The sequence below is a fragment of the Papilio polytes genome, unplaced genomic scaffold (genome assembly GCF_000836215.1).
Source record: "Papilio polytes unplaced genomic scaffold, Ppol_1.0 DF822733.1, whole genome shotgun sequence".
NCBI lineage: Eukaryota > Metazoa > Arthropoda > Insecta > Lepidoptera > Papilionidae > Papilio > Papilio polytes.
The window spans coordinates 1,604,201-1,631,878 of NW_013526471.1; the positions used below are offsets into that span (position 1 = coordinate 1,604,201).

At 33.9% G+C, this 27,678-nt stretch overlaps 5 protein-coding genes across 10 annotated transcripts in view; 3 read left to right on the top strand and 2 right to left on the bottom strand.

Moving 5' to 3' along the window:
* The window catches only part of LOC106105787 (potassium channel subfamily K member 1-like), a 15,735-nt gene extending 8,415 nt beyond the window's left edge, over nucleotides 1-7,320 (top strand). For both annotated transcript variants that reach the window (XM_013286226.1, XM_013286227.1), the window contains exons 2-5: nucleotides 2,812-2,952; nucleotides 3,838-4,047; nucleotides 4,717-4,905; nucleotides 5,357-7,320. In XM_013286226.1, the coding sequence (XP_013141680.1) occupies nucleotides 2,812-2,952; nucleotides 3,838-4,047; nucleotides 4,717-4,905; nucleotides 5,357-5,643 (827 nt within the window). In that variant the 3' untranslated portion in view covers nucleotides 5,644-7,320. The remainder of the gene's footprint in view (nucleotides 1-2,811; nucleotides 2,953-3,837; nucleotides 4,048-4,716; nucleotides 4,906-5,356) is intronic.
* A 498-nt stretch (nucleotides 7,321-7,818) lies between these two features.
* Nucleotides 7,819-10,178, top strand: LOC106105778 (bifunctional lysine-specific demethylase and histidyl-hydroxylase NO66). The gene has a single exon (XM_013286215.1). The coding sequence runs from the start codon at nucleotides 8,078-8,080 to the stop codon at nucleotides 9,872-9,874; it is 1,797 nt and encodes a 598-aa protein (XP_013141669.1). The 5' UTR covers nucleotides 7,819-8,077; the 3' UTR covers nucleotides 9,875-10,178.
* A 381-nt stretch (nucleotides 10,179-10,559) lies between these two features.
* On the bottom strand, nucleotides 10,560-11,953 carry LOC106105779 (protein PBDC1). Its single transcript, XM_013286217.1, has 3 exons — nucleotides 11,745-11,953; nucleotides 11,572-11,670; nucleotides 10,560-11,313 (listed from the first exon to the last, which is right to left on the bottom strand). The coding sequence occupies exons 1-3, from the start codon at nucleotides 11,745-11,747 to the stop codon at nucleotides 10,924-10,926; spliced, it is 492 nt and encodes a 163-aa protein (XP_013141671.1). The 5' UTR covers nucleotides 11,748-11,953; the 3' UTR covers nucleotides 10,560-10,923.
* Nucleotides 11,954-12,906: 953 nt separating this feature from the next.
* Nucleotides 12,907-24,115, top strand: LOC106105753 (flocculation protein FLO11-like). Of its 4 annotated transcripts, none has more exons than XM_013286188.1 (10): nucleotides 12,907-13,233; nucleotides 13,456-14,695; nucleotides 15,636-15,751; nucleotides 16,361-16,524; nucleotides 16,967-17,028; nucleotides 17,437-17,548; nucleotides 18,154-18,263; nucleotides 18,789-18,977; nucleotides 21,302-21,425; nucleotides 22,030-24,115. In XM_013286188.1, exons 2-10 carry the CDS (start codon nucleotides 13,499-13,501, stop codon nucleotides 22,116-22,118), a joined length of 2,163 nt encoding a protein of 720 aa, XP_013141642.1. In that variant the 5' UTR covers nucleotides 12,907-13,233; nucleotides 13,456-13,498; the 3' UTR covers nucleotides 22,119-24,115. The 4 variants fall into 4 exon arrangements, with proteins under 4 accessions (XP_013141642.1, XP_013141644.1, XP_013141643.1 ...); XM_013286190.1 differs by having other exon boundaries at nucleotides 18,789-18,947; XM_013286189.1 differs by having other exon boundaries at nucleotides 12,908-13,233; nucleotides 18,166-18,263.
* A 1,299-nt stretch (nucleotides 24,116-25,414) lies between these two features.
* On the bottom strand, nucleotides 25,415-27,160 carry LOC106105679 (60S ribosomal protein L26). Of its 2 annotated transcripts, none has more exons than XM_013286103.1 (4): nucleotides 27,061-27,160; nucleotides 26,655-26,836; nucleotides 25,948-26,088; nucleotides 25,415-25,589 (listed from the first exon to the last, which is right to left on the bottom strand). In XM_013286103.1, exons 2-4 carry the CDS (start codon nucleotides 26,820-26,822, stop codon nucleotides 25,452-25,454), a joined length of 447 nt encoding a protein of 148 aa, XP_013141557.1. In that variant the 5' UTR covers nucleotides 26,823-26,836; nucleotides 27,061-27,160; the 3' UTR covers nucleotides 25,415-25,451. The 2 variants fall into 2 exon arrangements, with proteins under 2 accessions (XP_013141557.1, XP_013141558.1); XM_013286104.1 differs by having other exon boundaries at nucleotides 26,655-26,833; nucleotides 27,061-27,158.
* Nucleotides 27,161-27,678: the final 518 nt, after the last annotated feature.

Genomic DNA, 27,678 nt, shown 5'->3' on the forward strand with positions numbered 1-27,678 from the left:
TAAAAATAAATAAAGCAAAATCAGACATATGGAAAATATTGCGCAACAATAAGTGGAATAGTTTTGAATTTCTTTATATTATATAGCGTTTTATAGTGTTTGAACCGGTCTTTGAAAAACCTCGAATTCCTAGAAATCAATACAAGACTCGCAATACAACACCTTTTTTTAAATTCGTTTCTTCTTTACTTTTTAATTTGCTATCACTTTTGTTTTTTATAACCGTCCAGACGAAAACTTCTCGTCGTATTTCATCAAAATGTAGCTGGCATATAACAAAGCAAAACAATTTGGCCACAGTATTCATATTAAAACACATAAAACTGCTTTGAGCCCGCCATTGTTTGTTCCCTCTGTTTTTGCGGATCTCGACTCGGGTTGCAAAGGCGTGAAAATTGCTGTCTAACCTAATTTAATTCGCACTCCGAATGCCTTCAACAATACTAAACGTCCGCCATCTTGTTTAATTTAGAACACATGTTTTAATCAGCTTTAACAAAGGATTTCAAGATTAGTAAATATACAGAGCATTAATAAACATAGGTAAGTATAGATTTTTAACAGGAAACTATTTTGAACGATGTAGTCGATTTATTAATTAACTAGCTGTTCCTATGCGCCTTCATCCGCATGAAGTTATGAAGATTTTATTTTATTGTTTTCATTTGTCAAATTATACAAACCTTAGCAATATTTCTTTCTTGATGTTGGCAGCAACTTATGGTCTTTTTCCCACATTAGTGTTTTTATACAAAATATTTACCCCTAAGTTTAAAGGCGTTTAAATATATAGCCTAAAACGTGATGCAAGTACAGCTTCAGCTTTTTATTTAAAAAAGAATTATTCAAAAATATGCTGTAATTGCTGACATCTTAGGCAACAAAAAAGTGTGTGTTTACGCTTTATTATAAATGTATAGATATTATTATTTAAAAAAATGATTGATGTATAAAATTGATATTTGTTGGTTAAATATTTTGTTAATAAACATTAACATCAGCTATAAAATCGTCCCCTCTGCGGAGTGGTCACCATTTATTATACAGTTTGATATCATTATTTGAATATTTATGAATTTTTTCATTAGTCTGGTGTTTTAGCATAAATATTTATCGTTCCACGCATAATATTCTGATGCTTTTATTTATTTTCCGGTTAGTTTGAATACTTAGATAACGTTTATCCTTACCAAGTATTTCAATAGCCATCACGTCTGCACTTAAAAAAAAATATTATGAAATGTCATTTTTAATCTACACAAAGGGCGATAGGATAACCTTTTGTCAATCAAATTGACGTATCGAAGTGCGCGCAAACTAACGTCCAATTTGCGCGGGAATAACCGACTTAACCTTGTTTATTAGCGGTCGAGATGAAGTCGCAGAGTTTAGTTACTTCGTTAATCCCAGAGAGGATTAACAGGAACTTTTAGTTATCTACGCCCGTGTGTCTAAAATTTAACTACATATACTTGCGTCGGGTCTGTATTATGCATGTCTTACACCGAAGAACAGTTACTAAAAATTGACATTATAACGCTTGTGGAACTATTTATTTACGTGATATGCGACATCTGGCTAGATTAGAACACGTTGGTGTCGTGTCGAAATTGTCGTGTAAGAAATTTTAACCAACAACCGCCATGGTACACATTGAGATCGAATTATAACTAATGTGACACTTTTTAAAATAAGCTCATTAAACTCCCGATCGATAAGTATGTTGTCTAGACACGTTTAATTTGCTTTTAATGTACTTTACATTCAAGTTATAATTCCGTTACATTTTTTCGGTGGAGTTGGTGACTGGCTGGGTCATAGACCTGAGGTTTGTTCACTTCTACCACAAAGGCACATGCAATACTTGGATTGTTTCAATTATAAATATCATTGTTTTTGTGCTGTCTTCGTGTTGTAGTATAAAAAAATACGATTTCTTACGAACATTTTTCTCCATATATCTATATTCATGTTGGCCTGGTATTTAACGAAGCCCTAGAGCTTCTCATTTAGAGATAACTCAATCCCGTTCCCGGCGACTTAATCCATTCAATTTAGTCACACATCAAGCTTATAAACCTAAGCCAATTTCTCCAACGCAACAGATAACAAATCTAATTATTTTCTTCCTCTAAGCCGCCATTATGCAATAAGTAATATGGTATCATATTTTCTTTCTGTTATTAATTATATTCTATTATTAATAACAGCAATAATAGTGATTTAGTGAAAATGAAATAATATAAATCACGGATAGCATTAAAAACAATGGCAGTAAACATGTGAATGTTTATTTGACATTTTGCGAGTTTAAATTTGGAACGTTTTTGTTTTGTTTTTTCGTTTTATTTGAAGAACTGGAAACCAGTCTGAGTTAAATGATGTAATCGAAACGGTTTAGTCGACTTTATAAAGCGTTTAAAACCTTTTATAACACGTCCGTTCAGATGTCTTTACCCTACACGACAATGAAATAATTAATTAGGGCAACCTTTACACGACCCTCAAGTCTCTACAGCCAAAGAATAGACAGTAATAAAAAGAAGTACCTCATGTACCAAAGTTGTTTTAAAGTAAATTAACATATACAAAACACTTAAAAGGGTGACTTTCTAAAGATGTATACAATATTTATTTAAATTTATTCCTTAAGCTTATCTTTGTGCCTTATTCTGGTTAAAAACGAATCCTACATACGTTCCGAATCACTTAAAAAACATGTTTTTTTTCATTTTCTATCAATATAAATGCGAGGGACGGCGATATGTAGGTATTACGAGGATGCAAACTCATTTTAAATTTTCGTTCCAGAGGGTGACCTGGAGGCGCTGCTGGAGGAGGTGATCAAGGCGAGCAACCGCGGCGTGTCCGCCTCCAAGAACGTCACCAGCGGACCCAACTGGAGCTTCGGACAGTCGCTGTTCTTCTCCTCTACGGTCGTCACTACCATCGGTTAGTTTTTATAACATAGTAAATCTTGAACAGACATTTCTATGTGTGATATTGGTTAGTTGGCACAGAAGTCCAAAGCCAACAAATATCCTTCGAGAAAAATAAGGATTATTTTTTTAATTGTCCATTGTAGTTGTGTAGAATTATACATCCCTATTCTCTTATTTAATCTGTTTTAAAATTTGTTTAGCTTTAAGTATGATTCGATGGTTTCGAATGTGTGCTTAGATCATCGGTAAATTGGTATTTTATTATTTTTCATGTGAATACTTTTGTAGTAAAATTGTATAAAATCTAATTTTACGCTTCCCCAAGCACGGCAGTATATCTGTGTAAGCTATCGCTCCATTTTCTCCCTTGCCAATTTACTCAACCAGAACTAAACGATAAGCTACTGTGAATAGATTACGTCATAGATATTTTAATGCTTTTAAATTCAATTTTGTCTCTAATCTGTATTGCTTATTGATTACTGAACAAATTGCTAGTCAGTCCTTATACTTTAAAATTAAAGCGTTTTATTTTTCAAACGTTTTCTAAAATCATCGAACTACCGTCACACACTTCTCTCTTTGTCTATGGTAACTACCCATCTTCCATTAGTTCTGCTGCTTTCCTCTGCTATTACTACAGCATTCGTAACTGAGCCAATGTCAGCACGTCACAGCGGCTACAACCCTCGCGACATTAAAAAATAACCTCAAGTCCTTACTTATCCAGAAAGCTCTCTATATGTCGTCAAGGATTTTTTCTGCTACAATGATTTGCTTTTATATCTGTATAATTTTCAACATTATGACGTGTAATTATCTATTACCAATAAAATACTTGTAAAATTCACACATTTATAGTACAACAAGTAACAATGAAAGTTATTATTTGCAGGCTATGGTCACGTGACCCCGCTGTCGAAACCTGGCAAGCTGTTCTGCATGGTGTACGCGGTGCTCGGCATCCCGCTGACGCTGGTGCTGCTGTCGGCGCTGGTGGAGCGCCTGCTGCTGCCCGCCACCTCCTTGCTGCGTGCCCTCAACGCTGCTCTCGGCCACCTCTACCGTCCTTTCACCATACGACTTGTACATCTCATGATTATCGGTAAGTAGTCTCTTATATGTGCGAATTACTAGCTGTAGCTCGCGACTTCACCATCGTGGAATAAAAAAAAAACGTGTCTATGTGTTCTTCCAGACTATCATCTATGTATATGCCTAATTTCGTCGAGATCCGTTCAGCAGTTTAGGCTACCAACTCTCATCCGTCCATCTAAACTTTTGCATTTTTTATATTAGCAAGATTTATTCAAACCTTAATCTCATCATTAAAGAGTCATGCATCTGTTGTATTTAATGGTTATTTAAGAAGTTCCTTAGATTAGATTTCTCTTTCCAAAAATTGCATTAAGAGTTTAGTAATTAAGTGACTAGGTGTGGAAGATTCCTTTTTATATTGTATGGTGGCAAACGAACTAGCGGCCATCTGAATCGTAATTGCAGATGCGTTACCTCCTCTAATCGACGGAGGAGGAGATGCATCTTCATGCAATAGAACAAAAACTCCTTTTAAAGTCATTTAGTGGATTTGACAGTGGAGGAGACGCATTGGATGGGGAAATATCCTCTTTATGTGCATTGTCAAATCTACTAAATGACTTTTAAAGGGGTTTTTGTTCGATTTTTCTTATTTTTATTTTGTTCATTTTGACTACTTATAGCGTTAAACTTAACAGATAATTCCTCTCTAGTTAATAATGAAATTATATTTCAGTGACGACCTTCGTGGTGTTCTTCATCCTGGTGCCGGCCGCGATCTTCGCGAGCCTGGAGCCGGAGTGGGACTTCCTGGACTCGCTGTACTACTGCTTCATCTCTCTCACCACCATCGGCCTCGGCGACTACATCCCCGGCGACTCGCCCGACCAGCCCTACCGCCCCTTCTACAAGGTCGCTACCACACGTAAGTAACGTATATTTCACTTTCACTTATCTATACTAATATAATGTTATTTAAAAAAGTGTGCTCTTTCATCTAATGTAGGTTTTATCAGGAAATCTGATAGTAAGGAGGGTGAAACAAAAATAGTGGTTGATTTGCTCTGAAAACACGGAACAAAGAAAGGCAAAAAAGGGGAGTTACCTGTCACAAGTCACAAAATATAGTATAGTTACTCGCAAAATTTAGATACCCATGGCTACAATTTTTCACTCAAACTAGAACCAAACTTTTTCTTTTATATTATCAAAGTTGAGCAATGCCCCCCCCCCCACTCCGATCTTGCTACATTATTGAAGACCATAAGTTCCAGGAGAGATTTATATAGACATTGGAGTCTTGTACTACTAATCTCTCAGAAATTGTCAACAAACAGTATATTACGAATGTACTCACGAAATCCGATCTATTTCAGTATACCTGATCACCGGGCTGACGTTCCTCATGCTGACGCTGACAGTCTTCTACGACATCCCGCAACTGAACCTGAGCACGGTGTTCTCCTCGATGAAGCTGGACGAGGATCCGGAGAAGATGCGGCTGAGCGGCTCCGCGGGCCCAGGGTATGGTTTGGGAGGGCTGGTGATGCGTGACCACTACGACCAGCGCCGCTCCGTGGTCCACATCCGACCACACCTCGATGACAGCCCTAGCCCCGAGGACACCACGCCAGTGCACGCGAGGGACATCCGCCTACATTAAAAAAACACTTTTGTCTATGCTTTCAATAAACAAAATTAATCTTTATTTGAATCGATGTCTATGACAATGAATCATTATAAAATATTCCTTATTTTATTAGATAAGAAAATAATAATATCTTTATTAAATGTCATTTTTAAATCTATGTGTTTAGATGTATATAGACAAAGGAATTAACAATTCCTAATTAAAGCTAAGTTTTTAATTATTTGATACTGGCAATAAGACGTGAATTTTAATTTTTCGCTAGTAAAAATCAAATCCCGGAATTATTTTCTTACGGGCTATCTAAAGTTCTTTTAATTTTTTTAAAGCGTACTGCAACATCTAATTAAAAAAAATACTAGTTTGGATAAAAATACGTGAGATTTTTATTTTAGTGTTTTGGTAGCATATTACATTTGTTGCTTTAAAAAAATCTAATTAAGGGTTATTTGATAGTTTTACGACGAAAGCTTAACCTTAGTTTATTGTACTTATGTGTGTAATAGTGTTTACTTGTCTATGCTCCCGCGCTCCTGCGTAGTGACAATTTCCCGCGTAATTTTATAGATAGCATTTGATGTCACCTATTTCGGCCACAGACGGTTTTTAGTGTAATTTGCATTTAGTATATTTTGTTAGTTACGTAATAAATTGTAGCGCAAATGAAATTAATAACATATTTTGTTTCATATATCTATTTTAGAGTAAATGTTATAATTCAATAAATAAACCTACTTCAAAGTGAAGCTACCATAATGTATGCCATTGAAAGTAATTTTGGATGAAAACTTTATTAAACAAATTTCATAAAACGAGGGTATTTGAACATTATTTAATTTCGTATTGTAACTTGAACTTAGTTCGTGATAAGACTGAGAATAAAAAAGTTTTTTCATTCTAATTTTCAAATGTTGATTTTTCAACATTCAAGGAATTTAAATCAGTAAATGTTTAAAGTAAAAAGGTCAACAAAGTATACGCCTTTAAAAGAGAAAAGAATCTTAAATATATCAATGGCATATCATAATAAATGTTTATATTTTTCTCTTAAGTTATAAATCAAAAGTAGCCACATAATTTTATAGATCAAATATGTTTGAAATGATATCAGTAATTGAAATAAATTCTATATAAAAGATAGCAATTTAATTGATGTCTATACGAATATATTAAACAAAAAATCTATTAGGATAGATATCAGCTGTAGAAATAAAAAATATTAAGATTTTTGTTGCCATAGATTAACAAAATTATTCAGTAAAATAGATGTATTACTATGCACCAAATTTATGTTAATCAACATTTTCTAATACAAAAAAGTAACTTATGACAATATAGTACATCCTATAAAAAGTATCTGATATATTTTCTTAATTTGCTCCTATCAAAATATGCAAAACAGAATTATTTAAATGGATAACCTCAAACTGCTGAAAGCAGTATAACAATGGAAGCAAAGGTACTTGCAACTTTACAGGGATCATGAAAACTCACTATCATTTGCTTATTATGACCGTAGGTGATATAAATATAAAAGCCTATATTGTATCTAACTTTAGAGTTTTATCACGAAAATATTTACAAGTAAAAATTTATGTATGAAACTAAATAGATTGTAGTGAATAGCCAAGTTATAATATAAAACGCCAGAGTGGTAGAATATTAGACCCAAATTGAATGTGTATAAATAAAGGAATAAAAATGTATTATAGTGTTTTCATATTATTCCCCTTTGAAACCTAAAAGGCTACAAATCAGTACAATGTTGAAATTTTCATATTAATTCGACATCCAAGCCTATTTTTAACAGTTCATCTAGGCAACCGCAAGTTGTATATTCTGGACCATATTTTAAGTGTAATCTTAAGTGTTTTTGTTCCAATTTGATGGTTTTCTTTCAAACGGAGGCTTTTAGTTTTTTTTTATTAAGAAGGGGGGAAATCATGGCAAGGTATGAACCTCTGTAAACCAGATGAATTGTAGACGTGTTGCCGGTCTTTAAGAAATACTTAAAGAACCCTATTATGCCTACATAATATTGTTAAAAAACAGTGAGCTAAAAAAACCTTATGAAGCGAAATCTTCTATCTGTGGCCTTGTCAATAACATTTGACAGTTATGTATGTTCATTATCTGTACTATTTACTCTTTGACTCTTTGATCATTTATGATCTGTGATTGGTTTGATTGATTTATGGATTTGAAAAATGATGGCTTCCAGCCGGCTGTGTGTTTGAAAAATCTTGCTCGTTTTGTTAAAGATAAATCAAAGACAATAAATTTGTAAATACTGATTGTATCTTTGATTAATAAGATATAACAGCCTATTAATAAGGCACGTTAGTCACTTGTTACATAAAGATTTTGAACGAATTTAATAAATTAAGCATACGCGTTTTGAGTTAAGGTTAGTCATTTAACTTTTAAATTTTTTACGCCTGCATTCAGAATGGATTCACCCGTGTCTGCATTTGCTATGTATAAGAATACAAAACAGTCTACACCAAGACATGACAAGAAGAAAAAGAAACGTAAAGTTAATGATTCAAACTCGCAGAAAGCGCTATCTCGTGTTTTACACGATAATGGTAAAAATGTTGCTCAAAAAATTAAAAACAAACAGAAGAAGACAAAGGAGACAAAAAATATAATCAAGAAGAAAACGCACAAGAAGAAGAAGCTTAAATCAAATAAAAGCAAGATTGTTAAAAACGTAGATAATAGCTTAAAAAAATCAGGTGGTAATGATGAGATCGATGAAGAGGCGAGTGATAGTGAAGAAGTGCCCGCACTTATTCCAGCACCAGCATCAGCACCGAAGAACGGTGTTAACACATCTTCACATGAAGAAGATGTCTACTCACATTCCAGCTATGGTGATGAGGAAATTACTCCAGTGTTAACAGACAGCGCTGACGAAGCATTGAAGGTTTTCAAGTGGATGACCGCACCATACAGCTATATTGACTTCTTTCGATGTGTTTGGGAGCGAAAACCCTTACATATTGTTAGGAACAAACCTAAGTATTACAATGACTTGATATCTACACCTCTTATAGATAATATGCTACGTACTGAGAATATACAGTATACGAAAAATATTGATATCACATCATATGTTGATGGGAAAAGAGAAACACATAACCCTGTAGGAAGAGCTCTCCCCCACACTGTTTGGGACTTCTATCTACAAGGCTGCAGTATTCGACTGCTAAACCCACAAACATACATGTCAAAATTACATTTATTGAATGCTACATTGCAAGAACATTTTGTTTCTTTTGTTGGTGCTAATGCTTACCTAACTCCTCCGGACAGTCAGGGCTTTGCACCACATTATGATGACATTGAAGCATTCATATTGCAGGCAGAAGGAAAAAAACATTGGCGTATATACCGACCTCTTCATAAAACTGAATCGTTGCCAAGAGTGTCTTCGAAGAACTTTTCAGAAGAGGAAATAGGACACCCAGTAATGGAGGTAACATTACAAGCTGGAGACATGTTGTATTTCCCTCGGGGATTCATTCACCAAGGAGTTACAATTGATGGGGAGCATTCTCTCCATGTCACCATTAGCATGTATCAGAAACAATCATGGGCGGATTTGTTTGAAAGAATGCTCCCAGCTGCATTAGAAGTTGCAATCAATGAAGAGTCAGTTTTCCGTCAAGGCCTGCCATTTGATATTTATGAAAATTTTGGCCTAGTATACTCTGATGTGACAACACCAAGAAGAGTAGAAATGGAGGAATATATGAAGAACCTTTTCCATAAAGTAAAGAGTTACTTATCTATGGATGGAGCTGTTGATCAAATATGCAAAAGATTCCAACATGATGCTCTACCTCCAGTTCTGAGTGATGCGGAGAAAGCATGCACTGTTTATGCCGACACAGATGTGATGGCTGAGAATGGAAAAGTCATAAATAGAGTTGAAATGAATCTTGACACGAAAGTGAGATTACTAAGAAAGAATATATTACGTATGGTATCTGAAGATACTATAAAAATATATTATTATACCGAAAACTCATTAGAGTATCATGGACATGAACTATCGTTCTTGGAAATTGATGAGGAATTGGCTCCAGCGGTGGAGACTTTAATTACAACATACCCAGAGTATGTTTCTATTGAAAATCTTGATGTGCCAAATGAATCTGATAAAATGCAAATTGTTGATGCATTATGGGCAAGGGGATTATTAATGACTGAATATCCTTTAGATGTTGTTTTTGATTAAATTACATTAGGCAATAATTTTATATAGTCTAACCAGTCATAATCAGCACATCTTAGGTGAAGCACAAATGATAATCCAAAGGTTTCCAGCTGTGAAATAAGCCTTTGTGTAAAACTTATCTAGTGGTATAAGCAAATAGAATTGTGTGTCGTTTATCTCTAAAAATCTTTTGTGCTTGTAAGTTTTTGAAATACATTATATAGTCTGTATGGATCCTTTGAATGTAATGCCTCCGACATACATTTTCAATTATTAAAATAAGTACCTAAAGATTTCTGAAGATTATACTTTGTGTGAAAAATCATTTCTACTCTTCCTCTTCTTATTTCTTCTGTAATCAGTGTTAGGATTGTAATAAATAATTACATGAAATTATTTTTTTCCCTTTTCTTGTTAGTGTATCTGTAGAGATACATCAATCATTTTTCTTTATTTTTTTATCTAAACACCTTGGGTCACCAAGGTTAAGTGCTATGAATATTATTTTGATATTCGAAAAAATAAAATTCTGCCAAGTTAAGGATTAAATACATTTCCCACTTTTCATTCTTTATGTACAGTCCAAGGATTGTTTATAAGGATATCTGTATTAGCTATAAGAAAGATTTAACTAAAATGTAATATCCATTTAACATTTGAAGGGAAAATAAAACAAGTATTCTTTTTATAAAGTACAAATTTATTATAAAAAATGTATGAGTAATTGAGCATCTCATCCATTGATTTATTTTAGCAGCTGTTTATAGTTTTGTTCCGTAATTTAAAGGATTTTGTTCTATATAGGATTGTTGAAGACTTTATTACTTTTATGGCAAGAAATATTGAGAAAAATCCTCTTAAAAACTGCTTTATAATACAATTGAAGCTATTGCTTATACATTATCTATAAATATTTTATTGCTTATCGAGATTTAAGTATAGGCATTAAATAAGATATAATCACTTAACATTTGATTAACTTATATTAACCATTATTTATCAAATGGAAAAGAAAATAGTAAATTGCAAAGTAATTACAAAAGGCACACTTAGGACTTGCAGCATTATTTTCAAACGGCAACTTCTTGAGCATGTTCTTCATCTTCTATTGCAGATTTGGAGGTACATTTACATCGTTTCTTTACTTCATTATTAAAACCTTCCCTATTTCTGGCTATCTCAATGGCATAGAACTGAACTCTTGGTACTAAAATTGTATTTTCTTCAGAATTATCACCATAAGTGTCCGCGCGGAGTAATGTACCAAAGCTATAGTCTTCAACAATGTTTTTAAATTTCTCACAGAACATACGCCAGCGAGCTTTGTTTACATTGTTTTTTAGTACATTTTCATTTATGTATTTCACATCCATGTCAGGGAAGTCCTGTCTAAAGTGATTGTAGATGAGGTCATCATGTTGTGTCAGCCGTAGCCATCTTGTGTCTACAGAACATATAACCTGTAAGTTATGATTTAATATCTTGATTACAGAGATTTCCTAATTTGTGATATATGACAAACTTACTAAAGTTAACAGTCCTCTACCTAACTTAGTTTTGTCCTAAGAATTATTTTATATACTGCCAATAGTGATGAGATGCATTATTTAAGAATCAAGAAATAAATTACACACAAAAGAAGATTCGAAACCAATTATTACTTTACAGTAAATAAAAAACAAAATAGATACATGCGATTATCATAAAAAAATACTTACGTTAAAATATACATCGTTATGTTCCATAGCTTTAGCTGCCCATAATTGTTCCAAAGTTGCATCGTTGTCGAATTCTTCCGCAGGCCTTGATAAAACCTCCTGCAAATACAAAGTATGCACAATAACGGACGAATTTAATTAAGAACCTTAATTATAAAAGAAGTATCACCGACCATAGTTACTCAAAGGATATCTGATTTTTAAACAAGAAAACTATTTTTTATAAGAACAGAAATATCTAAAAAGTTATGTAATTAAGACTTAAAGTAACTTTCCGTATCAATTAAAAATTAGATCAGGTTCAGACTCGGATTTTTCTAGCTACTCTCATATAACCTATGATTTTGGATTTACTTTATGACAGATTCGGTTTTTTTGCTCGGTATGTCAGGTTTGCACAGATTCCAAAATGTTTGTAAGCTCAATTTGGTACACTTATCTATGGATATCACTGTCTATGGCACCGACATGTTAAGGTTATCGTGCATTTATCAGTCAGCTCTTTATCCTATTCCTTCCACTTAGAATTGTACAAATTGTTATGTGTTATCTTATTTATGCTTTAATTTGTGGATCAGTTCCCCGCTGCTGATGAAGGAAAACAAAGATATAACTGTATTATCAATGCCCTATTCGTCTCGCTTGCATGTATAAATACCGCATGGACCTCGACACGGTCGGAGGCGGGCGGTCTTGCCGTACCAGATGGGCGATGAACTTATAATTGCGCGATAACCTTAACTTTTAAACACATTAACACATACATAGGTAGAATAATAAAAAAAGTCGAAAATATGGTTTTTAATCTAAAAGCGTACTTCGCGCTAAGCGATAGCTGTTCAGGTCCTTCACAAAGTATGTGATCCGTCCGTTAATAATCACCTGAGTACAATTTAGGCCTATACTTGAAAAGAGATATAATGTAGGTCCGCTTATCTAATATTATGTTACCTATGAAGTGTTTAGTATTGGACAAAATCATGTCAATAATTAGGGCGATTCAGATCATACTCTTGAATTCGAATAGCGACTAGAAACAGGAACAAATTATGATTAGATTAGATTTTTTTTTAATTCTTTCACTTTTTCCTACATTAGGCCGGTTAGTAACAAGCATTTGTATGAAACAAAATATACGTTTTTACTTATACTATGAAGTTTTGAAAATTGTCTTTCTAATGCTTTTCTAATACCGTTAAAATTAAAACGAACGCAACATTTTTAACATGCGAAAACGAGAGAGTGATATATGAAAATGTAATGTTGGAAAGGGAGATAATTTTCTTAGAAAAATTCGTTTCGGCATCGCTTCATACTGAATGTTCATTGGATAAGAGAAAAAGAGGGTGGCGCATGCGCGTTATGCCGACGCCATCTCTAAACTACTGTGCATAATACTTGTTGAAAGATTTCTTTTATCTAATCCAAACTTAGTTTTATTATTTTGTTGTTAAAAGTGTTAATTATGGAATTGTTTTACAATCAATGAGTTTAAGTGTTTGTTAGTTGTGAATGACGTTAGTGGACTGAGCTCTCCATCTACGGTTGTCGGAATCTTGCGGAAGTTTCTTAGAGCAACGCATATTTTTTTACGGTTGCTTCCCCGCAATCGCAACGGATACGCAGATATTGCAGGAAGGTTTAGCGGCTAAATTGTTACTGGTAACTGTTCACAGCTAAATCACAGCATGAAATCTGCTTAGATAATAGAAAGTGGCAGTAAAGGCGGGTAATCGCGTTTGCATTCGTACCCGCGTACGCCTATACATAGACACAGGTTGTGTACTTGTGTTATGTATGAATTATTGTTTTGGGTCAAAGACATCGCCAAGTGTGAATGTGCTATAATAATAGTGTAGTAAATGCCTCGCTTTTGTGTTTCAGTGTGAACGTCTGAAAAAAGCGTCAAGTGTTGTCGTCGTTTGATATGAATTCTGCTTTAAAGCCGGTGCTGCCCCAGCCGGGGGTCCCGCAGCCGGGCGGTCAGGCGAGCCCTGCGAAGGCCAACGTGGCCAGCGCCAACCACGCCGTCGCTCTCCCACAAGGTGCTCAAAACTCTCTTCACCACGGATCAAATAATCTTGTCGGACAAAATCTCACGCATCACGTGAATGCTCCACCGGTTCCGCCTCACGCTGTACCTTCCATGGCGCCGGTGACGGCGAATATGGCACAGATGGCTCAAAATATGAGTCACCATGGAAACCTATCACACGTCACGCAAAACTCTGTCCCGCCACCGAGTCCCAGCAAACCTGTGTCTACCAGTGCACCACTAAGCTTAGTACAGGAGAAGGCAAATACCTCTCAGCCTCTTGCTTTAACAAGAACACCAGAAAAAAAGGAACCAGATTCCAGCAGCCATGCAAATGGCACAATAGATTCTTTAAAAGCAGGAACAAATGCACCAACAACACTAAAGGCACAAAATCCTGAATCTAACAAAGATAAACAAGATATCGCTAAGACATCACCAAGTACACCAAAGCCGCCTGAAAAATCACCTGAAAAACCATCAAGTACTCAGTGTACACCTCAAAAGGACAACCCAAACCTGCTTAATCAAACCGACAGTCCTGCTCAACCAAAAGTTGCTACTGCCAATGAAGCACCAGAGAAATCTCCTACTAAACCAACAGAGCTCAAACCAACAACACCAGCAGATGTTGCACCCACACAAAGTGACAACAAACCAGTACTAGAAACAGCCAATAGCAGCCAAGAGAAAGTGTCTCCTACACCTCAGGAACCAGAATCTGTTCCGGACAGCCCAAAACCAGATTCTCCATCGAAACCAGAAGAAAAGAAAGAGGAACCAAGTGAAAAACCTCCACAAGCAGAAGAGAATAAAGATGTCAAAGACACATCAGAACCTCCAAAAGAAGATGAGACAGACAAAGTTAAACCAGAGGAGAAGGTAGAAGAGAAGAAAGTTGAAGCTAAAAGCACAAAGCCTGAAGTAAAAGCAACTCCGAAGTCAACAATGAAGTTAGCAACAGTCACTCCTCCATTGAGGAAGCGAAGACAACTTTCTCCAACTAAAACTGATGGAGTCACACCTGCCAAGAAGTTATCAGATGTCGAGACCACACCTGATACGAGAATCAAGAGGAATAGAACCAAGGTGAGGTTTTTAATTGCATTTTTTTTTTATTATGTGATATTCTGTATTACAAATATACAGCAAATAGACACTGCATTGTTTTGGCGGGAAATCGATCCAGGCGCCGTTCTTACAAGAATGTGTTTAATTTTATATTTTAATTATTTACTCAAACATCTAATAAAAAAGTTGCAAATTACAAATACAAACTTATTCTATTCATAGAATTAAGTAGTACACTTAAAAGAATTAACTCGGGACAGAAATAAAATAATCAATGCTTATTTATCTAAATGCTAAGAAAATCAATGAAGTCATTGTTTACAAGAGTAAATTGTGTATGTATGAATATTATAGTTATATTTTTAGTACAGTATTATCAGTAACTAGCTGTTCCCGTGCAACTTCATCCACATAAATTTTAATTTTATTGTTTACATGTGTCAAATTGTCAATTGCAAATGTTAAAATGACATGACATGATGACAAAGCACGGCAACCTTGCTTCCTTGATGTTGGCAGCAACTTATGGTCTCTCCCACATTAGGGCATTTATCCAAAACATTTACTCCCTAAGTTTAATGGCGTGAAAATATATAGCCTAAAGTGTGACGCAAGTGTTGGACTTTTTAAAAAAATATGCTGTAATTACATTTTGGGCAACAAAGAAGTGTGTGTTTACACTTTATTATAATAGTATTGATAATAATTATTAATGTGGTTCTTCAATTTTTAGTCTTGTTTACTTTTATTATTAAATGAGAGGTATAAAAGCAAGTATGCTTAAATCAAATTTTAAATTTTTCAGGCATACAAAATTGTTGACATCAACAATTTGGTAGGCATAGTTTAGAAAAAAATTATCATCCTTTATATCTCGGATAGATTTTATTACATTAATTATACATAGCATTTTATTTGCATTTCATATTTTGTATTTATGTGTTTGTTCTAATTCCAGGTTCAACTGTACCAATCCCCAACACCAGAGATTGCAATGGCCACGAAACTCTCAGCATCAGCCGGCCGCTCTACGCCCACTAAGCCTAATGATGATAAGCTTATTGTATTTTACAAGTAAGTTTGAATTTACTATTTTTTATACAAGAATATTGCTGTTCATGTTAAAATGACTTGTAAATGAGCTGTCAGGGTTACACAAAAAACTTGACCTTAGAATCTAAATATGTTTTTGTTTTCTACTTACTACTTTACTAATGTTTTTAATGCGAAAGTTTAGATGGATGGATGTTTGTTAGAGTTTGTAGCTTAAACGGATGAACTGGTCCAGATGTAATTTGGCGCAGACGTTGAGGATAGTCTGGAAGAACACATATGCTACTCACTTTTGTTTTTTTTAATTCTACGCACACGAAGTCGCGAGCGACAGCTAGCTGTTCATAACCTAAAAATATGAAATCAACCTTACTAGAAATCGAAAAAGATGCATGTTTTTTAGAGTTTGTAGCCTAAATGCCTAAAGGCACAGATGTAGAGTACAGATGTAGTCTGCAAGCACACATAGGTTGCTTACTTTAATTTTTTTTGTTATCTCACGCAGATACAGGAAGCTAGTCTCAAATCATTCTTAGGGGAAGTTAATGTATTAGTAAATTATCATGATAAGGTAAATGGGGGTAGGTTAAATTCCTCCAACACATCAGTTATATGTAATGGTACCTCCAGGAATGAGTACCTTGCGGTACGTAATGCGGAGGGTGGGTTCTACGTGTGCCAAGCTGTGCAGAACGTGTACCGCACCACGCGGAAGATCAAGATACGCTGGCTCTCGCAGGATAAGACAGATCCTTCCGGAGAGACGTACAAGCCTGACTTCTATGACGTCACAGGTACCTATTTAATTTTTTATATTAAATGATAAAGTTTACAGTTGATGACTCCACTAATGAGGACACAGTCTTTAAATTAAAAGACTAAATAATTGAAAATTGATTAAAATGAGATATTATAATGAATCTAACTGAATAATTTAATTTTTTAAATCAATTTAAGTACTTTAGAGAATCTATCTTACTAACATTGTATGGGTTACTATATTTTTAAATCGCGCGAATAAAGTCGCGCGCGACAGCGAGCGGAAAAAAATAACTTAGACAAGCAGTATGTATATACAATTTCTCATTCCAAATGAATTCAATTATAATATTCAACTGAAAAGAATAATTTGATCTAATATTCGAGTTTATTTAAATCAATAGTATATAGAAACTTCTTTACTTGTACAAATATTGTTTTTAATTGTAAAGTTTGTCCTTTTTGTGTTATTTGCAGACATGGAATGTGTACTTACAACACTGTCGTTATCCCGAGCCCCGGGGGGTGGCGGAGCGCAGGTAAATTACACTAACTGATCATTGTTCGAAATTGCATATTTCAAAATCACAGATTTTTAATAAAAACCTTAACTCCGTTTTTTATAAAATTCCCATAAAAAGTAGTATAAAAACATGTTCTATTGTGCAGTCAAGACTCTTTGCGGTGTTCTTATAGAATACTTGCCTTGTTTCTTGTAGTAAGACACTATCTACCTTACAAATAACCAATTAGAAAGCATTCCAACCTTTTTTATACAGACACAGTCAAAAGCTTCCTATTGGTTTTTATTACACGACGTCTTAATGCGTATTTTAACAAAGATATTTTAAAATGAAAGACCGCCAAATTCCCTGATTGTACATATACAAATACATGATTTTATCACTATAATGTAAAATCGATTTAAATGTCTTATTTTTTTGTAGTTATTAAAGGCTACGGAGGAGGCGAGGGCGAAGTCCATCCTGGAGCGCGCCATCAAAGCTGAACAGAGTGGGGCCAACAATCTGGAACTGACAGAAGAACACCCAGATGGATGTAAGTACTATGAGCTGAGAATATTAACGCTAAGTCTAGCATCTAGGTCTAGTCACGATCACATAAGACAGGAAGTCGAATCAATTAGGGAAATCACCGCTTTAAACTTTTACTAGCTTTTACTAGCAAATTTACCTGAACATCAAATGGTTAGAATTAAAAAAAAAAGACTTTGCAAATAGCAAATGTGATCTTCGTTTTTTCATATTATAAGGTGACAATCGAGATAACGGCCACATAAATTCGCCGAGAAAGCGAAACGACCGCTGCCATAATCATCCGCTATTGCAGATGTGTTGCCTACCCTTAATTAACAGAGGAAACGCACATAAACAGGATATTTCCCCTTCCCATGCGATTCCTCCACCGTCACATACACTATTCCTTCCTTTTAAGATAAGGGTGTGCAGGAAAGGGGACTAAAATTAGGCTTAATGCACCACACTCACGAGAAGAAAGGCGGAATTGCTCTCACTTCACGTCTATCTTGTGTGTAGTCGTGGTATTCCGTGTAGCGAGCCCTACATTACACGTAAAGGGGGCTCTACTACTGTTGAGATTGTTGTATTGTAGTTGTGTAGTTGTGTAGTCGTACAGGCGGGCAGTTGTGTTCGCAGTGGACCTGTCGCTGTACACGGACGAGTCGCAGTTGGAGAAGGCGCGCAAGCGGCGCAGCTCCAAGTCCTCGCGCGGCCTCACCGACACCGACACCGCGGTATCTATACATCATACAAGTATTTTTATTTTAGGAAAATGCGTAAAAATAACTTGGTGTTTTTTAATGATAAATGTCCCTCCCCCCTCCTGCTAATGAAGATTAAAAAAATCTCTAACAACTTTTTGGACAATAGATGAATATCTTACTTAATACTACTTAAAATATTTTTTGTACTAAATAAGGATTCCTTTCCGATAGAATCTTTTAAAATACACAAGCAAGTAAACGTGGTAAAGCGTAACTTAACGTAACTTAACAAATAAAAAAAGCAATTTACATTCTTCTGTTTTTGTTGTAATTTTTTTCTTTTTTTAACATTTTTTCATACATATACCAGACTAGAAACTACCAGCTGTGATGGGAGTAGTTCCCCCCCCCCCAGTAATCGAAAGGTGTAAATTAAAAAACTTTGAACAATGTCCTAATAATAGTAGTTTCCCTAGACTTAATCTATATCAACTGGCGACACATTTGTCGAATTAAACGAGTTTAGATTTTTTTTAAATAAATTTATTGTTACAGGAAGAAGAAACGCCAATAAAGAAATCACGAACGACACCGAAGCGTAGCATGAAGAAATCGAAGCGTACAAGTGGTAAGCGGAAAGCGAGTAGCTCTCCCGCTACCGCTGCTGCCCCCGTCCCCGCCCCCGCCCCCGCCGTCGCCGTCGCCGCTAGCAAGGTAGGCATTGTGCGACGGATATATAGACATGTACGTATCAGCTATCATCCGCCATTTTACATGTGTGTTGCTCCCTCCCGCTCACACACTGCATGCTGGAGCGGGACGGATGTTTAACTCCATTTGGGTTTCAAAAATACCTTTAAATTGTATTGCCAGTATTATTTTCATATGCGAAAACGGAAAAAAACAAAAAAAATATATCAAATTGTTTTTTTTAATGAACTTATCTACAACAAATACATATACATTAGCTTTGATTTAATTAATATTCATTTATTCAATTATAAATAAAAAAATGTTGGAAAAAACAAAAAAAAATTGGAAAAGGTATCGTAAAAATGAATACCCAAATGGAGGAATGCTGTGAATGATTGAATGAATTTATTTGAATCTAGTTAGATGATGTTTGTTGATTTAGATACAAGGATCAGAGTAAATGCAGTTATTTCAGTTTGCATGTTCGGTTCTTTGGTTAAACAGTTCCAGTGAAACCCAAATCTCCTTAATTTGGGTTAAGGTATTAATTTCTTTATTTTCCATCAATCATGTCATTCCATTACTAACGCAAAAAATTAATGACATGGAATACTACAAAAATTATAACAAAAAAAAATTAAATCTGCAAAAATTAGAAATTTTGTGACAAAAAAGTATTTCAGTAATTTTTTTTCATATTATCATCTGATTACTATATTTTTGACAAAAATAGATTTTTACAAGATAAAAAAACATAGTCTGTATGAATGAAAGATTTAAATTACGCTTTTATAAAATTCTATCTTCAATTCTTCAAATAATTCTCTTAGAGAAAATACTTCTATAGTACAATTAGAAAAATTAATCACCTCATAATCATTGCTTGCTTTTGTGTTTTATTGACTTTTGTTTTTTTTGGCCAGTTCTCTTTTATTTTTTTGTAATTTCTATTAAAAAATATTTTATTCTGCATGAAATTAAATGCAATTGTAATAAAGAAGAATTTTAAATGTTCACAAAAATCAGTACATCAGTCAAATTATCTTATTTTTAAATAAAAATGTGTATATACAAGTTTTTTTTCATATTAAGAGAAACTTGACACATTGAACAATGTCTTCTTTATTACAAAATACATTTTTATTTTAACGTAGATATAACTATATGGAGTGTTTCATTAAAGTTTATTTAAACGTAAGACGATTTTTGAAATCCCTTTTGTAACATAAAATATACCAGAATTAAGAGGAAATTCAAGTAAAATTAACACAAAATATGTTGAAAAAAATAGTAATTTATGTTTATCTAAAACCCATTATAAGATTATTTACTAGCATTTTTAAAATGTCACACAATAGTAAAATATACTAAAAACTAGTAATATATAACATTAGAAAATAGGTTGTGTTTCTCTTTATATAAATGACAACTCTGCAGAAATCTTACTAATATTATAAATGCGAAAGTTTAGATGGATGGATGTTTGTTAGAGTTTGTAGCCCAAAGGGCTGAATGGATTTCGGTGAAATTTGGCATAGATGTAGAGTATTGTCCGAAAGAACACGTAGGCTACTTAGTTTTTTTTAAATTCCACGCGGACGTAGTCGCGGGCGAAAGCTAGTCTACGATAAAAAAGGCCTCCAGACAACTTCTTACTAAACTTACTTTTATGCTCAGAACACTCCATCTAGGTATAAAATCTATGATTGAAATAAACTCCAGTAATTATATAATAAGAAATTCTTAAAATAGTAATCTTTAAAAAAATAATTAAAAATGTAACTTATGTATGTAATTTGTTCTCTTATATAAATACTGGACTAAATGTGGAGTGGTATAAAATGTGGTAATGCAATGAAAATGGAAATTTCTCTAAATTATTATATATGATATTTCAATGTGAACACAATTAACAAACTATTAAATTAATTTTAATCTTTTAATTCGCTTAATCTTAAACTTAACTGTTACTTAACTTATAGTTATTAAAATCATTCGAATTTATCTGTATTCAATAAAATTTGTCTAAAAAGAAATCTTCATTTTCACTGTTACAGATATTATTTCATTGTTACGGCCGAATACTGAATTTACAACGTCTTATATTCCAAAATCTATGGTCGGCTGTAAAATTGTAAGCGACGCTTACGCAGTGAAGTGTTCAATGTTCGTTTCAGTATTCTGCCGTTCTTCCAGTTCACCTTTTATTGTTGTAATGTTTACGCCAAAAAATCAACTATAAACATTACACAAACAGGAGAGAACATGTGAAATGATTGTAAAACATTAAAACAATAAAAGTGAACTGATAATAAAAGTCATAGACAATTTATGTAAATATTGTATATGGCAACATGAGTGTGTACTGACCATAGACAGCGACTGCGGTGACGGAGAAGACGAAGGCAAAAGTGACGCCGGCGAAGCGCACACCCGTCAAGCCAGTCAAACCTGACACGCCAGTCACGCCCGCGCGCAAACCACGGAGGACTGGCAAAGGTAAATAACTTGTATAGGAGAAATCAAACTGGCTCGGAACATAGTAATGCGCGGTTCACACTTACCTATTACAGTTGGTAGCGCTGAATAACTGGACTGTGATCAACTGGCATAATGTGAACTCTATGAGCGCCAGTAAGTCTATACAATCAACTGGTTTTCGCAACTGTCAAACCATACTGGCCGAGTGTGAACCGGGCATAATAGTCGATGCGCATTTTAAGTATTAACGCCGCTATCTCTCTTACCAACGAGGCGATCGAACACTTTAGCAGTCACGTGATATTGCTTAAGAAATAACGCAGAATTAAGTGTTTTCATTTACTTAAATTTTATTTTTTTAAAAGTCAGTCAGTCAGTAGACTGGAAATATAAATACAAACATAATTTAATATGAATTTGTTGCATTACATACCCCTATTAATAAAAATGTAAGGATGGTACCCTAAAACCTTAGTTTCAAATGCAATTTTAGCTTAGTAAAGTGACTTTTATCCCATTTCTTGACAAACATGGCAAACGCACTGCCTATTTAAGAACATGTTTTAAGAAAACAGTGTTCTGTTATATTTTTTGAGTTAATATAGTTATTTTTTGTTAACAGATAGCAAACCATCTCCGATAGTGCCCACTCCGTCTACGTCGACAGGCAAGACCACACGTACGCCGAGAAAGCCGCCCGCAAAGAAATAATATTAAATATAACATGTGAGTGCATTGTGAACTGACACCCGAGTGGCATCAATATACTATATATTTATTTGACTTTACTCGCCATTGTTTCTAATTTTTATCAATAAACACGTACAAGTAAGGGTTCATAGTATGTACAGAAAACGAATGCAGAAAACTTTTTATATTTGGCAGAATTTGTCAATTTTTTCTTTTTTTTTTACTGTGAACTCTTATTTTTACATCAAAGTACACTTAGGCCATATTTTGCACAATTTTCAAGAAATATATCATTGTATTGTATAAGGTTTTGCGATTTACCTCACAGCAATAATTGAATCGGTGAGTTCTTGTGTTCAATAAAGAAATAGATTCAAGTAAAACTGTTAACGAGAATTGAGTAGTCTCTAACTGTTTCATATTTTTTATTAATAGCAGGTTTTCTTGTAAATATTTGAACCACAAAACGTTAGCATGTTTATTTCACTGTTTTAAAAGGAGTAACTCTATTTATTAACTTTTGGGCTTGGGATATTCAGTTTTTAGATTTTGGGATAAAATATACAAATTTTGATATAATAAAATTATATATGTTTAAAATGTTAAGCAAATATTTTATTTATGTAAATAACTTGCTTATGTAATTGAGGAAAAAAACAAATTAAGCAATATATTTGTAACAATGTTACAATAACAAATAAATAGGGTTATTCCTAAATAGTGAGTCTAATGGTTATATATTATATATTATGAGGTATTTTTGACCTCGAAATAGTTTTAAGTTAAGTATAAGATTTAGTAAGTAAACGAAATCTAATTTTTTTTCTACAATATTCAATTTATTGTATATTAGTACAAAAGTGGTATCTTACTATAGTTGAAATGACTTAAAAAAATTGTCTTTTGTATGTGAATATTTGTCGAGTGGGATTTAATTAACTTTCTTAAATGTAGTGATTTTCTGAGATATTTCCTCATATCTGGACCAAAAGGCGGAATGTTAAAAATTTAATCTCTCGATATATGTGTTTCAATTGTGAATCATGTTTTTTTTTCAAATTTTCCACTACATCTGCTGTATGGAATAGATTACACATAAAATAACAAATTTTATTAACAAGTTATCAGAATGCCTAGTCCAATATATTCAATTTTAAAGTAATAAAGGTCGAACTTGTCCGATCAAAAATTAGGTAAATCGAAACTTATAAGTAACTGACAAAAATAATTGTTAAAATCAACAAAAGGTCGATGTTAAAATGTATTGGTTTTATTTGATTTTGTGATTTTTCAGCACAATGTAGTTATTGTAATCGCCTCTGGAAGGCAATCAGAAGGTAAAACGCAATTTTCGACACTGCCATAATACGTAATTTTTTACACTTACGTATAAAGGAGTTATAAAGATCATATAAAGATCAATATTTTAGAAAATTATGCACCGATTTGTGGGCAAGAAAAACAATTTTGCCCTCTAGTACAGTTATATTCAAATATCTTATCGGCTCGAACTTTCCATGAATATGGTGACCAAGCTGCCAAGATATTTGACAAGAACTATAACTGGTCGGACATAAAGGAACTAGGTAATGTTGAATCAAATATAAGTTAGGCTCAGTTGAGCCTTTTAATTGTATATTTCAACTTAAATCGAAATCGATAATTTTATCGGGTTTATTGACATTTTTATAAGTTTCTCTACATTGTGACAAACTTTTTTTTGTTATGTTTTTTTTACATTACGAGTGGGCATGTGCCTCAATGTATGGATGTGTGTTGTAGCGGTTTTAAATACCTAAGGTAATATTAATTAGGTATACATTTAAAGTGTTATAAGTATAGAGTAAATTATTTGTGTGTGTTTCTGTTTCGCGGCGAGGGTGAACGCCGCGTGCTCGTACAATACATGTAAAACATAGTTAAGCGTTTTATACAAAATATCATTCGAGAGTACTATTGTAACAGAAAGTCCACAAATTTATATGCAATTCAAAATTAAATATAAATAATTTAAGACATATCGAGTGTTTTTATTGTGTTAAATTTGAAAACCCTTCTACTAATTTCCACGGAGATCCTAGAACACTTCTCTATTGCACTAAAGGTTGGCCACCGAGAGGGTTTTAGTATAACCACCCATCACAGTATCTACCCAGAAGGCAGGTTATCTTTTAAAGATTTTCCCCCCATAAAAAAAATAAAATTCTGAGATTGCGATGGCTGAACCAAAAACATCACTTTGTAAAACTCGGGTGAAATTTCACCATACAGTGCCGTGTAACTTTTATCTAGAAACCCAAATTGAAATAAGACTATGTTTTCTACTACATAAATTCTAAGGAAAATTAAGTTCTTACACGATGTAGTTGGCTAAATGTTATCACAGATATACAATACTACACTAGTATTAATGATATTGTCAATTATGAACAAATAGCTTTCGTCCGAGAGGAATTAAAAAAGTAAGTAGCGTATATGTTCTTCCACTCATCTTCCTCCGTTTCCTAGTCCCGTAGTGTCGCCGCGACAGATTTTTCCCTTCACATATCATACGTCATCTCAGTCAGCGCTTTCTTCTTGATCATGTCACCTTTCACGCAATCAATCTCTTTCTAGGTCTACTCTTTCAGTCAGAACTAATATTCGATTCCAGACTATCATCTACATCTGTGCCAACATCCGTTGAGTAGTTTAAACTACAAACTCCAACATCTATCCATTTAAATTAGTAACATACTGGTATAGTAGTGATTTATAGGTTACGTTCATAGGCTTTTTTTAATGCTATAAGGTGGCAAACGAACAAGCGGTCACCTGGATCCGCCGATATGCCGAAGCGACCGCTGCCAATAATGCACATAAAGAGGATATTTCCCTTTCCCATGCGGCTCCTCCGCTGTCAAATTCACGTTTCCTTTCCATCATCTCATAAAAAAGAGAAAGGAAAAGCAACTAAAACCGGGGTTACTAGTATAGTATTTAATTATTTGGGTAGACAACCAGACAAGCATACCTATGCTTGCAGATGACACCTCAGCAGCGAGATTTTCAATGTCAATGTAAGATATCTTGAGAAACCAGACTATAGTTCCATTTAGACAAAACGCAGCAGTCATTTTTTATCACATGAAATTAATCTTTATTTGGTGGAATAGATTTCACCTTTACAAGTTATAAACTGTGGTTTCTCTGAATTTCAAAGATTAACAATGAGAATAGAGAGCTACTTGTAATGGCAATTGTACACTACGTGTACAAAGAATTCAGTGTTATAAAAGTTTTTTTTATGTGGAAATATAAGGAAATTAAAAAACAAATTTGAGTTTTACTTTTTTATTAATCTTAACCCTATGTTTACGAGGCCTCCATGGCGGTAGCGGTCTCCTCGGTGTATTTGCCCTTGTCCTTTCCGAGGGCAGCCAGGCGGCCCTTAGCCCTGCGGTCTAGGATTGCCTTACGGTCCTTGTTCATCTTTAGTTTGACAATTACACACTGAAATGACAAAATTTTGTTAGTAGCTGCTTTGGAACTTCATGATTGATTATGTTGTTTACAAAAATCAGAGCCATGGAAGTGTCTCCGCAGTAGTCCCATCTCATGCCAAACTCGAGCATGCCCAAGTGAGACAGGATGGGTTCTAAGTTACAAGTTATCATCATTTTAAATGCAAATTGTTTCTACAACCATTTAAAAAAAATTATATTTAAACAGTTTGATCTGTAGTAATAAACAAAAAATCCAAAAACTTAATATTTTTGGAATGTAGCTAAGCTTTAGTTTTTAAGTTATCAATAATTATAACATAAACAAGTAACTAACTACAAAAATGTGTAAAAAACAGCATATTTACTTTTGAGGGGTGGATTCCGACATATGCACTGGCACCATTAGCCTTTTCACGCTGAATCCTTTCAATGTACACTACAAACTTCTTACGGTACACCTGCACCACTTTGCCCACTTGCTGGCCTTTGTAGTGACCTCGGACAACCTGAAATTAATTTCAGAATTACAATGTGAAAACAAATATCAGAGAAAGTATTAGCTAGCTAGTAATTCTTCCTTTGATATAAATAATTTTTTTGTATTTCCTCAGTTTCTAGAGATCCTTTACTACCAAGTTTATATACCTTTCTATTAAAATAAAACATAACCTAACTTTATGTAACAACCATAAATGGCCCTGAAGTTAGTTTTTTGAGAAGTAAAAATCAACTTATACTAACTATCCAACAGTTTTGTAAGAGATGTAGTGTCGAGCAAAACAATCAGAGCCAAATTTTGTACCAGGGCACAGGGAGGAAAAGCCGAGACTTGGACGCACAAGAGAAAACCTCGAGCTTGTCTAGCCAAGGCAGCCACACCTGCAGTCTATGAATGGGTTATCGTCATCATTTTGTTTTGCACTCGACAAACATTCAATAATAGTGGTACAAGTTGCGTGGTATTTTGAGGTTATACGTATTTGTTTATGATCACAAACTATACAAAGCATATTTTAAGAAATAATACTGACTGGAATTGTCTACAAACATATTTTGACAAAATAAATATTACCTGAACTTCGTCGTCTTTGCGGATAGGCATGGATTTCACGTTGAATTTTTGTCTTAATTCCTTTGAGAGAGGAGACGACATAAGTACTCGTCTGATGTGTGAAGGCGCGCTAAAATGCCTTTTCCTGTTCTTCCTCCTCGAGGAGGTTACTTGCTTGTTATACTTCATCCTGCCACTTGCTGCTGAAAAGCAAAATACCACGTTTTATTTCACTGACTCAAAACATTAGGTTACTAGTCCTTGCGTACGAAACGTCAAGTTGCCGCTTAGTTTATTTTGAACACTGATATTTAATTCTTGTAAAATAGCCATGGCCTTTAACAAATAATGTATTAAAGAACAAATTTTATGTGATTTCAACAATTTTGTAACAACGTAACCGAGGATTTATGAAGATTTAACGTACCCGACACAACACGGCAAAGAATCAAGTTAAGAAAGGCTCATAGATTAGAAACGAAAATGGACGAGAGAGAATATTGCCAGTTCAAAAAAACAAAATTAGCGTTTTTCAAGACACTTTTTATTTTGTAAAGTAACAAATGAAATTGATTTTTACATAGTTTTATAATTACAACATTTTCCGGTCGAATAAAAACCGAATTATGGCAAAAGTGTTTTACGTTAATAGCAGTTAATACTTTAAATTAAGTTTATACGAGGTAGGAGTAAGAACTGTCAAAGATTAGTTAACTCAGCCTATAATTTATATTTCGTAATTTTTAGTTTTCATTAAAATGATTAAAATACCATTGAAAAATTTTAATGATTAGATTTAAACAATACAATCACACTCCTTACTTAAATAAACAAAGATGTGCCTCAGTTTAACGTCTTTATAGTGACTTTTTTAAATATACATTTCAGGTGTTATATCATTTACTTGTTTAACGAGCTGATTACTTTAAATATTTTTGATATTTGCTGATTAAGCTAAGTATCACTTGAACTTGAAACATATAAAGGCGTCGGCTAGAGGGGGCGGGGGTAAATTCTATGAACAAAGGCGTTTTTAGTAAAATAT

Bases quoted from the DNA above. Each gene is read 5' to 3' on its own strand.
- LOC106105778 (XM_013286215.1), top strand. From the start codon at position 8,078: ATGGATTCACCCGTGTCTGCATTTGCTATGTATAAGAATACAAAACAG.
- LOC106105779 (XM_013286217.1), bottom strand. The intron at 11,314-11,571 runs GTAAGTATTTTT...CATAACTTACAG, and splicing joins ATAACGATGTATATTTTAAC to GTTATATGTTCTGTAGACAC.
- LOC106105753 (XM_013286188.1), top strand. From the start codon at position 13,499: ATGAATTCTGCTTTAAAGCCGGTGCTGCCCCAGCCGGGGGTCCCGCAG. The intron at 14,696-15,635 runs GTGAGGTTTTTA...TTCTAATTCCAG, and splicing joins TCAAGAGGAATAGAACCAAG to GTTCAACTGTACCAATCCCC. The intron at 16,525-16,966 runs GTACCTATTTAA...TGTTATTTGCAG, and splicing joins TGACTTCTATGACGTCACAG to ACATGGAATGTGTACTTACA.
- LOC106105679 (XM_013286103.1), bottom strand. From the start codon at position 26,822: ATGAAGTATAACAAGCAAGTAACCTCCTCGAGGAGGAAGAACAGGAAA. The intron at 26,089-26,654 runs GTAATATTTATT...AATTAATTTCAG, and splicing joins GCAAAGACGACGAAGTTCAG to GTTGTCCGAGGTCACTACAA. The intron at 25,590-25,947 runs GTAAATATGCTG...TTGTCATTTCAG, and splicing joins TCGGAATCCACCCCTCAAAA to TGTGTAATTGTCAAACTAAA.